Source organism: Triturus cristatus, chromosome 4_1 (assembly GCF_964204655.1).
Source record: "Triturus cristatus chromosome 4_1, aTriCri1.1, whole genome shotgun sequence".
Taxonomy (NCBI): Eukaryota; Metazoa; Chordata; class Amphibia; order Caudata; family Salamandridae; genus Triturus; species Triturus cristatus.
This window is the reverse complement of record NC_140585.1, coordinates 1,147,335,020-1,147,349,006: the sequence shown is the minus strand read 5'-3', so window position 1 is coordinate 1,147,349,006 and position 13,987 is coordinate 1,147,335,020. Positions and strand designations below refer to the sequence as shown.

General features: G+C 46.0%; 1 protein-coding gene across 2 annotated transcripts in view; it reads right to left on the bottom strand.

Moving 5' to 3' along the window:
* The window catches only part of EVI5L (ecotropic viral integration site 5 like), a 1,383,225-nt gene that overhangs the window by 119,309 nt on the left and 1,249,929 nt on the right, over positions 1–13,987 (bottom strand). For both annotated transcript variants that reach the window (XM_085654281.1, XM_085654282.1), the window contains one exon: positions 291–449. In XM_085654281.1, the coding sequence (XP_085510407.1) occupies positions 291–449 (159 nt within the window). The remainder of the gene's footprint in view (positions 1–290; positions 450–13,987) is intronic.

Genomic DNA, 13,987 nt, shown 5'->3' with positions numbered 1-13,987 from the left:
TATCTTTCCTGTGCCTCGCCTTCTCCACTTAAAACTTGTCACAGATGCACACGTTCAGTGGCACATCATTATGCTCCCCCTTTTATCCTTGCATGTATGCAATAGGTTAGAGATCTTATTTGACGCTGCGCCTTTCTTTCTCCAAAAAACACACTGCCAATGCCAACAGAAACTTAAACCAATGATTTTTGCGCCCATGTGTATGTTGGCAAATAGTTTCTAAAAATATATATATTTTCCCTTGCACACCCCACATATCAGGCCTGATCCAGGCGGAGGCAGGCGCTTACTTGGCTTTCTAGCTCGACCACTCGCTGCCGAAGCTCCCGGCTCTCTGCTTGGAACTGTGCCTCCCGTAGACGTATTGTCATCAGCTCGTCCTGGAGGTCGGACACAGCATTCTTCCGTGGAGAGTCCTTCCAGCGCCCTCCACTTCGCGACGTGTGAGTCTGGAGGCACGGACACCCGAGGGAAAAGAATACAAGGCAAATTCATCAATGAGAAACTGTATGCCGCTGCTTGCTGTGCCAAATCAGAAACACCAAACGTGGCGTTACTCAGGGTCAGAGTTCAAGGGTGCCCAGCACTAATGGACTAGATGGTGCTTCTCCACCTTAACTCTGAAGTGTCCACCCCGAAATAGCTTAGGGTTCTAAATTGTACACAGCTTGGTTGTTGGGCAATGACATCATCAGGATAACATAAAAGCACCGAATTGACTTCCCTGACCCATGGATTTTTTACTTTCTGAAACAAATAAAGCACCTTCATCTATTGATTTACCCCCTGAATGTGGGGCATATGTGGCAGTCCTAGTGAATGTACCTAAGTTAAGGAAGGACCAGCAGGAAAATCATGATGCACTTAAAAATAAAACTTAGCATTGGTTGTCTAACAACTGCGGTTTCCCGTTGTCAGGGGCTAACCAGATATTGTTAACGCAACGGGTAGGATGGATAGGCCCTCTGAATACAACATTTCAAGGAGATTGTATCATTATTAATTTTAAGTCCCCCATTTGGGCGAAGAATACCTTAGGGAATGCTCCACCACCGTCCCCTCGAGAGTACAATATGACTCTCTTGCCATTGGGTTATTTTTCTAGGCACCTAATGCTGAGTAGGAATCAGGGTAATTTAACTCACAACCTCTCTTTTCCTAACCAAGCATTATCATTAGCGCAATCATCATTCTGTATAAATGTTCCTTTATATAACAGATATCAGGCACTAAATTCTTTGGAAGATAACGACTGACTTGTGTTAGTTGATGGAATAGGGCAGGTATCCAATTTAATAGAGACCGACGATGCCATAGCACAAGGAGCAGCATTAGAGGCTGGGCTGTCATTCTCTCTGTCTATAGTACAAGAAGTTTATAATAAGTCCTATTGTAATATGGTTATAAATATAGGCAGTGAACTGCAAGAAATAACTTGGGAGGGGCAGTCTGAAATTGAGATGACAGCAAGTGCTGCAATATTAGAGCCTTTACTTGAGGACAGCTCAAATAATTTACACTTGAGGAGTAAGCCTGTTACGGCAGGCGTAAATGAAAGATACACAATTGTGACATCGAACGTAGCAGTTCTTAAAAGGAAACTAGATACGCCGTTTTGGAAAGATTTTATTACTTCTAATTATGATATAATCTGTTTACAAGAGACCTGGCATAGAGATCCAATTTTTGTAGAGGGATACACCTCAAATTGGATTAATGCTATTGATTCCAGGTCAGGAAGGGCTAAGGGTGGCCTGTTGATTCTCGTTTCCAATAAACTTGTGGAATGCAAAATTGAAAGCTGTATAACAATAGATTACCACTGCCAGCTTATGAGGCTTCAATTCCATAAGGGCATAGACTTGCTCTTAGTTAATTACTATAATAACATTTTTAATGGTGATAGGGGGAGTGTAATTTACAAACTGGAAATAGAAATTGAAAGGGCATTGTCAGAACCAAATACACAAGCTATTATCCTTTGGGTCGGTGATTTTAATATCCAAGTCTGTCCGCTGGCCCAAACTAAAATTTGTGGATTCTCGAAAGGCCGTAACGTGGAGGATAGTGCTGACCATGTGGATTTCCCACACGGTGAATATGGTACAGCGCTAAATTCTTTAATAGCTAAGTTCGATCTCGAACTTCTGAGTTGTACCGTGACCAGGGATAACATTAAATGGCCAACATTTACAGGCAGGAATGCCGCTACTAGCATTGACCTTGTTCTGATTTAGTGTAATACTGATTATGCCAATTTATGGATTACAGAACAGGCTGTTAGCGATCACAACAGCATTTCGTTAACATTATTATGCTGGGGGCAGAGACAACTAAATAACACTAAGAGTATTATTGATATTACCCCCACAAGAGCAAATGGTACGAGGATCAAATGGACAGGCGTTGACCCCCAGAAAATACAAAAAGAAGTGATTGTTAAATGTAGACGGGAAATAGATCACTGTCTTAGTGAAGAGTTAAATTCAACACTCCTGATTCCTAGCTTCCTTAAAATAACCAAGACTATAGAGGATCTTTTCACCAAGAATTACAGTGCAACAAAAAAAATACATGTAGGATGGTTCAATAGGAATTGCACCCAGGCCTTACATAGCCTGAAGTTAGCACTAGGAAATAGGCCACGTAATAAAATAAATATACAAGAATTACGTTATAAATATAAACGGACTATTGAAGCCCGTAAAAAAGAAATGCAAGGTGAAGCATGGGATAAACTTAGTTTAGCTGCAGCAACTAATAATAGCAAACTATTCTGGGAGACAGTAAATAGCCCTTTTTTAAAAGATGATTGCCAACCAGAATTAACCTCGAATGCAAGTTGTAATGCCTGGATTGAACATTTTACTAACATTTTTAACCCAGATAGGATCGACAATAGCTTTTCCATTGACTCTACCTGGCCCGTTTTACCCCTACTGATAAATATTGATGAAGTATATGAAGGACTAGCGGATAGCAAAGGAGGCAAAGCCCCAGGGCCGGATGGGGTTCCTATTGATTTCTATAAGAATGAAATTAATCTATGGGCCCTGATTTTAACTAGGATTTTTAATGCCGCTGTAGAAGATCATTTCCCGCCGTCTTGGGGACATTAATTAATTATCCCCCTTTTTAAAAAAGGTTCTAAATCAGAAGCCTGCAATTACCGGCCAATATCGCTATTAGACTCTTCCATTAAGGTAATGAGTAGGATTCTGTTGAAAAGGCTCGAATCCTGGGCCTTAGACAACAAAATCCTTTTACAAGCCCAATATGGGTTTAGGAAGGGTTTAGGTACACTTGAACAGTGTGTCAACCTTGATTTGCTTATTAGCAAGTACACTTTAGTGAAAGGGGGTAATCTGTTCTTATATTTTGCCGATTTAAGTAGCGCGTTTGATCTTGTGGATCATTCTATACTGTGGCGCATACTACTGGATACTGGCGCCCCTAAAGAAATAGTTTATTTCTTGGCAAGACTTTACGAACGTCTATCCAGTAGAGTGCGCTATGGCACCGCAGGTGAATGTACCTCGTTTTTTAACATTAAAAGGGGCATCCGTCAGGGTTGCGTTCTGGCCCCACTTTTGTTCTCATTGCTTATTAACCAAGTGGATGCAACCTTAAAACAGTTACCCGCAGATGCCCCCCTGATTGAAGGCCAGGCTGTCCCAATTTTACTATATGCAGATGATGCGGTTTTATTGTCACGTACCCCAATGGGCCTCCAGTGCCTTATTAATAATGTTATATTGTTTATTAAGGACAGAAAACTTTTAATCAACAAATCTAAGACAGTTGTAATGACATGTGGGAAAAAAGTCAAGTAAGGCTTTCTTTCTGGAGGGCACTAAAATGTATTCGGTTAAATCTTTCTGTTACCTCGGCGTAACCTTTACAGGAGATGGGAAGTGGTTACGCGAATATGATAACATACAACACAAAATGAGTAGAAATACCAATAGTATTTTCAGATTTTCAACCAAAGTGGGAGCCAGAAGAATTAAAGATATGGTTGCTATTTATAATGCCAGGTGTGTATCTTCTGCTCTTTATGGAGCAGGCATCTGGGGGCACCACTCTGAGAAGTCATTACAGCAAGACGAAAACACTTTTTTCAAACGCTTGCTGAGTGTTCACCCTTCGGCCTCTATAGATCTGATACATCAGGAAGTGGGACTAAATTATATTTTAGACTTAGCCGCCTTACGTCCTCTTCTATTATGGCGCTCTATTTGGTCGAAAGAGGAAACGCTATTTACTCAACGTGTTCCCGTATCCCCTGGTTGAGCTTTATTAATTATTGGTATAGACTTTTGTTTAATTGCAATATCTACTCAGAACTAGAGAATGTGACTTTAATTGCAAAACGGGAGATTAAAGAAACCTTCTTAGATTATAAAAAGGTGGTTCGAGAAAGACTAATTGGGAAACAACCCACTTTGATATACTACCAACAATTAAATCTTAAAACTGGTTGCCAGGCATATTTGACTGATGTAACGAAATCCACTCATCGCTTTGTTCTGACACGCTTAAGGTTAGGGATCGTCCACCATCTTGTGGCTTTCCCGATTATGAAAAAAAGCACTAGCTCTGTGTGTCCTTGCGATAATATGTCTAAGCAAAGTTGTTGTCACTTTTTAATGTTTTGTAAATTTTATCTCTCACAAAGGAAATTTTATTTAAAACCCCTGTTTTTAAAATATAAAGTCCGGACCACTAAAAATGCTATGATGCTAGTTTCTACCCTGGAAAGCCCGGATGTTTGTTATCACGTAGCGTTGTACATCTTAAAAAGTATTGCTGCAAGGAAATCCATCATTTTTTAAGTTTGTATATAAAATGAATTAGTACATGGCATATAGCGGTTAAGTAATTTGCACAGAACTGAATACAGTTGATAAGCGCCATTTTATAGTAACCAAATTAGGAATATAGTTGGCATATGACACTTTATAGCGTAATTTGCACATAATGTTCATTGTTAGCACATTAACCAAAATAGGAATATAGTTGGCATATGACACTTTATAGCGTAATTTGCACATAATGTTCATTGTTAGCACATGTCACTTTCTGTAAAATCTGTAGATATTTTACTATGTATTTTACTTTGTGAATGTTGCAGAGGTTGTTATAATGTATAATGTTTTTTCTTTTTGTCGCTTATATGGTTGTTATTACAAACCAAATAAAGCTTTTGAACTGAACTGACTTCCCTGACCCTTTTACGAATACAAACTTATTTGAAGACAATGACAGACTTCTTTCTCCTACTGAAAACAATGCTATTTTAATCGTGCTCGAATCACCAAGGTTAAACGAAATGCGACATACCTATATATGATATGATAATATGCGGTGCCGCTCTTCCTACTCACCAAACAGAATAAGGGAAAGTAACAATGAGCCGAAAAAGATGCGTTTGGTGAGTCGGAAGAACAACAAGCAGCACTGGCAAAACAAATAGATCTCACTTAGTATTTATTTTTTTATTTATTTATAAAGTTTTATATAGCACAAACTTGACCCAAGAGGGTATCGGAGTGCTTCACATTTAGGATCGTTCCGTTAAAAGTTACATCAGATACAAGAGCATAGTAAGGTACAGTACACATAGACAATGTTTCAAGAATTCAAAGGAGGGAGGTGAGGAAGGGGCAATAGCGGGGAGACGAGGAGGAACTGTGCCCAATGTCCGGCTGGGTAGGTGACAGTCAAGGGGTAAACCAGTGCCAATCTCCTCCTCAGCTGTCTAGCAGCTCCACCGGGCATCAGCCATGTTGCTCAGGTCTCAGCATTCAGGAAAAACAGTTTTTAGTTTATTTGATTTCAGAAGGTTATATAGTGCTGGCTACACCCGGAGGTATCAGAGCACTATACCAGAGGAACATTGCGTTACAAATTACATCAGTTACAATAGCGTAGTAAGGTACAGTAAACAAACAACGAGGTTGAGAGAATTTGTAGGAAAGGAGGGGAGGAAGGAGCCATAGCAGGGAGACGAGGAAGAACTGTGTCCAATGTCCGGCTGGGTAGGTAACGGTCGAGGGGGAAACCATGGCCAATCTCCTCATTAGCTGTCTAGCAACTCCACCGGGCATCAGCCATGTTAGTAGATCTCAAGTAGATCCATGTTAGTAGATCTACTGGCTGTCTCAGTGCTTTTGGTCGATGCTATGCAGCATTGGCAAAAGCAAAATGCCTTTGCCATGAAGGAAAAAAGAAACAAGAATTGGCCAAGCCAATAGGTCTGGCCGTTGAGACCCATTGGCTTTGCCAATGGTTTTTACAGATGCAGTACAATACTTATTTGTAGTGCACATTGTATTGGTATTTATATAGTGTGAACCAAGTTGTGAAGCAACAGAGCGCTGTACATTACAAGAGCGGTCAGTAGACGATCTTCGATCATGTTCATCAAGTAAGGATTACAAAAATGCATTTTTGCACACATTTGACCACAGGGAGATTAAGTGATTTGCCCAGAATCACACGACGTTGGGTATAGCACCGATGCCAGGATTCTAGCCTGGGTACCCAAGTTCCAAAAGCGGCACTTCGAGATGCTAGACCACATCTCCAACTGTCTGGCTAATTTTGAGGAATAAAAACCTTTTTGGTTGAATTAAAAATGCTAGAAATGTATTGGATGTTACAAAGACCAATGTAGTAAAGAAGAGAGAAAAAAAGACTATGACATGGCCGTCTGCGTCATTTCACAGGTGCATCTGATGTGATATTTTTTACGGAGTTGAATGTATAAATAAAAAGAAAACAGTAGCGCAATAAAAAAAATTAAGTGGGGAAGGTGTAGCAACACACATAGAGCGGAAACGTACTTAACACAGACAGCAATGTGGAGAGTGGGAGGCGGGAAAGAGAAGCACACGTAAGAGCAGTGTGAAGCAAGAAAGCAAAGCGGTGGCGAGCAAATCAGAGAGGGTAGAGGGGCAGAAGCACATGTACGAGAGTAACACTGAGCGGGGCGGCAGGGAAGCACATGAGGGAGTCCGCTAGAAAACAAACTCATCGAGTGCTTAACGAAGACAAGCATTGAAAATGCAATAGGTCTCGCATTTGATTAAGTTAAAGCCATTTGCTTTGCTAATGGTATTGTACAGCAAAGCAAATGGCTTTAACTTAATAAAAGGCGAGACCTATTGCATTTTTAATGCTTGTTTTTTTTTTTTTGCTGTTCGACGGGCGGGGTGTAATGAAGCAAAGAAGAGCGGGAACACCTTCAATTTGAATACCTTTAATACATTTCTTCTTTGTAATTTAAAAAACAGAAGAAAACATGTGGCACCCGATGGCTACTGGATAATTTGTTACGTGTGGTAAGTGACTGACAGGGATTATGCTGCCGTAATCCCATTTTTCAAAAGATGCTCCAGGCTGCATTTATTTTTTACTAAACCATGGATTGCGCTGCTATGTTTTGAGAAAGTTACATTCTGAACAGCCTCCAACTCACTAGGCTCCCGCTGCTGCATGGCCAACAGCTCACATTCATATTAAAGGGGTTGTCACATGCTAAATCCAAGGGCTGTGGTACAGTTGGGAACAAGCTACTATGTTGCTAGGGTGTAATTGAATCTAAATGATGAAATATAATAGGAACATCTCAGTTTTGATAGCCACTGTTCCTAGTCCTTCCTCTGTTGCTACACCCTGGAAGTGTTTACCCGTTGAAAGTGGAGGCTGATGTAGCCAGGCTGCTGTTATTATTTCGGCCAGCGTTTTGATGGGAACCACACAATTTCATTAATAATGTGGTAAATTGAACTGAACTTTAGCAGGGGGGTGTTTGCTATTAAGCGCCCACTGCATCAACCCCACAGCCGCTGCGGGCTGGAAAAGACAGCACCTTTACTTGTATGCCCTCGCTTGTTCCAAACAGCGCTAGCTGAGCTACAGAGCTTTTTTTTTTTATTGCAGCCAGGTGTAGCCTGGCACCACAGCCCCGCCTGCTAATCCAGCTTCACGTTCCATTGTGGGCTGCAGGCAGCTCTACATGCATGGGGGCGGCGGCAATAAACCACGCAGATATGTCCCCCCCACTCTATCAGTGGAGGTTTTTGCCCTCGCCTTCAAGGAGCCGATAGTTCGAGAAGAGCTGGCCCCGGACACCATGTGCACCGATTCACGGGTACTTTATAATCAGTGTTTCTGCATCTATCTAGGAATAGGCAAGGCATTTGGGCCATACAAGTAAATTCTTCACAGTTGCCGCATCAATATGCCAGGGCCCTTAACGCTATAAGCATTAGTGAAGCCTTCCCGCGCTTACCTTAACAACGCTTCTTCTGTATTTGTTGCCGCGTGATACTTGATGGATCTTACCCTCTACATGCGAGTCAGCCGCCCGAGGTTCGATCCCTGGTTGCCCGACGAGTTGCCTCCGCCTTGGGTGGCCCGAAGGTCGCCGCTGTGCTGGTTCCCGCTGCCTGTGGGGGTGCTTTATATCTCGTGCTGTTCTGGCAATCGCTTTTGCAGGTCCCACTTCGCCGGCCAGAGTCATGACGCCAGCTGTGGCGGTCTTCTGCTGGTGGCTACCCATTGGGAGGATCTCAGCCGTGTTCTGTGAAGAACAAGTTACTTACCTTCGGTAACGCTTTTTCTGGTGGATACAGAATCTGCCTGTGGATTCCTCACCTTGTGAATATCCCCTGCGCCAGCAACATTCGGAAACTTTTGCAGCAGTCTGCGCCGATGAGGTCGAAGACTATTTCACAGAGGCACGGCTCCGCTCGCGACTCCGCTGACGTCACCGGCTCCATAAGAAGACCTCGTTGGCGTGATGACGTCAGTTCCACCCTTTTTTCCGTGCCTTCGAGGCACACGGACGGACTGACAGCATTTTATACATAGCATACACAGTACACAATATACAAAGCAACACACACAGTGTGGAGACTAAGCAGAAAGGCAAAAGAAACCACACAATGCCTTTGACAGTAATAAATGTACATGAAACACCATCATGTACTAAAGGTATACAAGGGTGGACAACGGGGAGGCGGGTGGGTCAGTGAGGAATTCACAGGCAGATACTGTATCCACCATAAAAAGCGTTACCGAAGGTAAGTAACTTGTTCTTCTGATGGATACATCTGCCAGTGGATTCCTCACCTTGTGAATAGATTCCACAGCAGTCCCCACTCCCGGAGGAGGGTGTCCACCCTTCTATACCAGAAAGTCCTGAAGGACGGAACGAGCAAAGTGTCCGTTCCTCCTCACCTCGGTGTCCAAGCAATAATGTTTCGCGAAGGTGTGGAGGGAGGCCCAAGTTGCCGCCCTTCAAATGTCCTCCACAGGAACACCCCTAGACAAAGCAGAAGTGGAAGACTTTGCTCTAGTGGAATGAGCCCTTAAACCATCTGGAGGTTCCTTACCAGCCAAAGAGTAGCATATCTTGATGCACAAGACAATCCACCTGGAAAGGGTACGCTTGTGCACCGCTCGACCTTTCCTGCAGCCAACAAAGCCCACGAAGAGCTGGTTATCAACTCTGAAGTCCTTTGTCCTGTCCAGGTAGAAGCTCACCGCCCTCCACCGAGGGGGAGGATAGAAGGAAGGAAGGAAGGGTAGTGGGTTGCCCCAGATGGAAGGGAGTTAACACCTTAGGCAAAAATGCAGCCCTTGTCCTGAGTACCATTCTTTCAGCATGAATGGTCAAAAACGGGGGTTTGGAACTAAGAGCTTGAAGCTCACTTACCCTCCTTGCCGAGGTGATTGCAATAATGAAAACCGTCTTAAAAGACAACAGTCTCTAGAGAGACTTATGTAAGGGCTCGAAGGGAGAACCCATAAGATAAGTCAAGACAAGGTTTAAGTCCCATTGAGGCACAATAAAGGGAGTAGGAGGAAATCTGTTTGTGTGGCCCGTGAGAAATCTAAGCACAATAGGTGATTTGAATAATGAAGGCTGGTCCGGCAAGCAAAGGAAGGCCGACAAAGCCGATAAGTATCCCTTTACAGTGGCCACAGCAAAGTTTTGCTGGGCAAGAGAAAGGGCAAACTGTAGAATGTTAGACAGACGAGCCTTCAAAGGATCAATTGACTTCTCACCACACCAAACAAATTTAGACCACCTATAAGAATATATAGATTTGGTGGAATGACGTCTGGCAGACAAAATTACATCTACCACATCAGGTGGGAGTGAAAAAGAATTCAGGTTGCCCCGTTCAATCTCCAGGCATGAAGGTGTAAGCTCTGGAGGTGGGGGTGTAGAACCTGCCCCTCCGATTGCGAGAGGAGGTCTGCCCTCAGAGGGAGACGGAGCGGAGGGCACGAGGAGAGGTGGAGAAGATCTGTGTACCACACCCTTCTTGGCCAATCCGGGGCGACCAATATGACTTGGGCCCGGTCTTGGCGAATCTTCCTCAGAACCCGAGGAATCAAGGGTATGGGAGGAAACGCGTAAAGGAGTCGAAAGCCCCAACTCAACTGAAACGCGTCCCTCAACGCTCCCTGCATCGGATACTGGAGACTGCAGAATGACGGGCAGTGAGCATTCTCGTGAGTGGCGAACAGGTCCACCCGAGGAGTTCCCCACATCCGAAAGACGTGACGAACCACCTCCGGATGGAGCCTCCACTCGTGGTCGGTGGAGAACTGCCGACAGACTGTCCGCACGTACGTTTAGAACCCCGGCCAGATGATTTGCCATCAGACAAATCTGATGGTCCTGAGCCCAGGACCATAGACGCTGAGCCTCTCAGCAGAGACAATGCGACCCCACTCCTCCCTGTTGATATACCACATCGCGGTAGTGTTGTCCGTCAGGACTTGAACCGACTGACCGCGAAGGGAAGGGAGGAAGGCCTTGAGCGCCAAACGAATCGCCCGCAATTCCAGAAGGTTGATGTGAAGCAACTTTTCCTCTGAAGACCAAAGACCCTTGATCTCCAGATCCCCCAGATGCGCACCCCACCCTAAAGTGGATGCATCCGTAATCACTGTGGCCACCGATGGAGGTAGATGGAAGGGCTTTCCTTGCGACAGATTGCCCTCCCCCCTCCACCAAGACAGATCCGCCGCAGCTTCTCTGGAGATCCTCACAGACTCCCTGAGATCTCCCTTGTGCTGATACCACTGCCTGCGGAGGCATCACTGGAGTGCCCTCATGTGCCAGCGTGCATGGTTGACCAACAGAATGCAGGAAGCGAACAGACCGAGCAGGCGAAGGACCTTCAGAACTGGAACGACCACTCCATTGTAAAACAAAGGAATCATTTCCTGTATGTCGAGAATCCTTTGAGGATGAGGGAATGCTCGACACACAGTAGTGTCCAGTACCGCACCTATGAACAGGTTGCGCTGAGAGGGCACCAGGTGAGATTTGGGCACATTTATCGAGAAACCCACTTTGAACAACAGCTGAGCCGTATCTTGCAGATGATGTAGCACCTTCTCTGGCGACTCCGCTTTGATCAGCCAGTCGTCCAGATAGGGAAAAACCGAGATCCCCGACCTTCTGAGATGGGCTGCCACCACTGCCATCACCTTCGTGAAGACTCTGGGTGCAGTAGTAAGACCAAACGGAAGGACCGCAAACTGATAATGTTGCGACCCTACCGTAAACCGGAGATACTTCCTGTGTGACTTCAGGATGGGGATGTGGAAATACGCATCCTGCAAGTCGATCGACACCATCCTGTCCTCCTGATTCAGCGCTTGAAGAACCTGAGCCAGGGTGAGCATCTTGAACTTCTCTTGCTTTAGAAAAAGATCCAAGATTCTGAGGTCCAATATCTGACGCAATCTGCCGTCCTTTTTCGGAATCAGGAAATACCGGGAGTAGCATCCCTGACCCCTTTCCTGCTCTGGAACCACCTCTATCGCACCTTTTTGGAACAACTTCAGGACTTCCTCCTGCAGGTGAAGACGGTGGCCCTCCGAGCAAGCCCCTTGACAAGGAGGGTAATTTGGCGGGAATTCCCGAAAGGGAAGGGTGTGCCCATTTTCTACAAGATCCAGAACCCAGAGATCTGTGGTTACAGATTCCCAATCTTGTAGAAAATGGGTAAGCCGGCCCCCCACAGGACCAACATGATCCGGAATGGCAGATCTAGGGCTGCTTTGCGGTGGTGGGAGGGGCTGAGGAGGAGGAAGAGGAGGAGGAGAGTTGACGGCCACGTGTGCGACCCCTAATTCTACCTCTGAATCCTCTAGACGAGGAACCTTGCTGCTGCTGTTGCTGCTGCTGGGTCTGTCTGTAGGATCGAAAGGATGCCCTTCCGAACCTTCTGTACTTTTTAAAAGACCCCCTCGACTGGGACTGAAGGCCCAGAGACTTAGCCGTTGCCTTGCTCTCCTTGAAACGTTCAAGTGCAGCATCTGCCTTTTTACCAAAAAAGCCAGATCCATCAAATGGCAAGTCCAACAGAGTCGACTGCACATCCTGGGAAAACTCCGAAGACTTCAGCCACGCACTCCTCCTAGTGGCGACAGAAGATCCCATGACCCTTGCCACTGAATCCACCGTGTCCAGCCCACTTTGGATCACCTGGCATGCTGCTGCCTGGGTATCAGTCAAGATCTCCCGAAAACCAATCCTATCCTCCTCAGATAGTTTTGGTGCCAGCGTTTTAGCCGAATCCATAAGTGCATGTACATAACGTCCTAAAAGGCATGTGGCATTTGTTGACTTCAGAGCCATGCTGGCCGATGAAAAGACCTTTTTGGCCGATTGATCCAACCTTTTAGCCTCTCTGTCCCCCGGAACCTGAGGAAAAGCACCCTTGGATTTCCCTGAACAAGCCGCCTGAATCACCAGGCTCTCAGGTGATGGATGCGATGTCAAGAATTCAGGGTCCCCTGGAGCTGCCCTATACCTCCTAGCAACCGTCTTGGAGACTGCAGGAGCAGAAAAAGGCTTACGCCACACCTCCAACACAGGGTCAATAATGGCCTCATTAAAAGGTAACAAAGGTTCAGAAACTGCCGTAGGAGAATGTAACACCTCAGTCAAAATGTTTGATTTAAACTCCGTTGTCGGCAACTGGAGATCAAGCAGTTCCGCAGCTTTTCTGATTACCGCATGATACAGAGCCACATCTTTGGAGGGTTCATCAGACGGAGGAGTAATCTCCCACTCAGGAGACAAATCCAGCCCACTAGCTTCCTTAAGCTCCTCTAACACTTCATCCAACTCCACCAGCTCTCCTTCCTCTGCTTCCTCCAGAAGGTACCTCCGCTCATCAATCACCCTCTGAGCCTCCCTTCTGGACCGAATCCGTACCAGCGGCGTCGGCAGCGCCGTGTTCGAATCCGACGGCGCCGGTGCCGGCGTCGAACGTGGATCCGCAGTAGCAGCCAGCGTCGAACGAGGTCGAGCCGGCGCCGATGAAGATGGAAGCGGCGTCGACGTCCTCGGCGCCGGTAGATGCCAAGACGGCGTCGCTGAAAAGAACGGCATAAAGGGGGCCTGTGGATAGACTTGCGGCACCCCCAAATTAAACGCCATAGGACCCATCGGACCCGCAGGTGCACCAGTGGTGTACATGCCTCTAGCGAATACCCCGTACATGGCATTTAAATAATGCGAGGGGTCCTGACCTGGACCAGGGAAAGCAGGGTACTGGTCAGTCATCACCGGACTCGGGCCAACCGGCGCCGACGGTGGAATCAACGGCGTCGCAGGCTCTTCAACCGGGGTCGGAGATGGAACCGGAGATGGAACTGGAGCCGGAGATGGAACCGGCGTCGGAGTCTGAACCGGCGCCGGAGAAGCCGGTGCCAGGGAAGCCACTGGAGAAGAAGGACCAGAAGGCGAATCCGGCAAAGGAGAAGGAGACACAGAGTCCCTCCGATATCGAGATGGCGACTTCGGAGCCGAACTCTTGTCCGAGTGGCGTCGAGAAGAGTGCCTCCTCTTCTTCTTATGCTTCTTGGCTCGCGAAGCATGCCACGAAGTCGACTTCGACCCCGACCTCGATCTCGACTTCCTTCGTCCTCTCTTCTCCTTTTT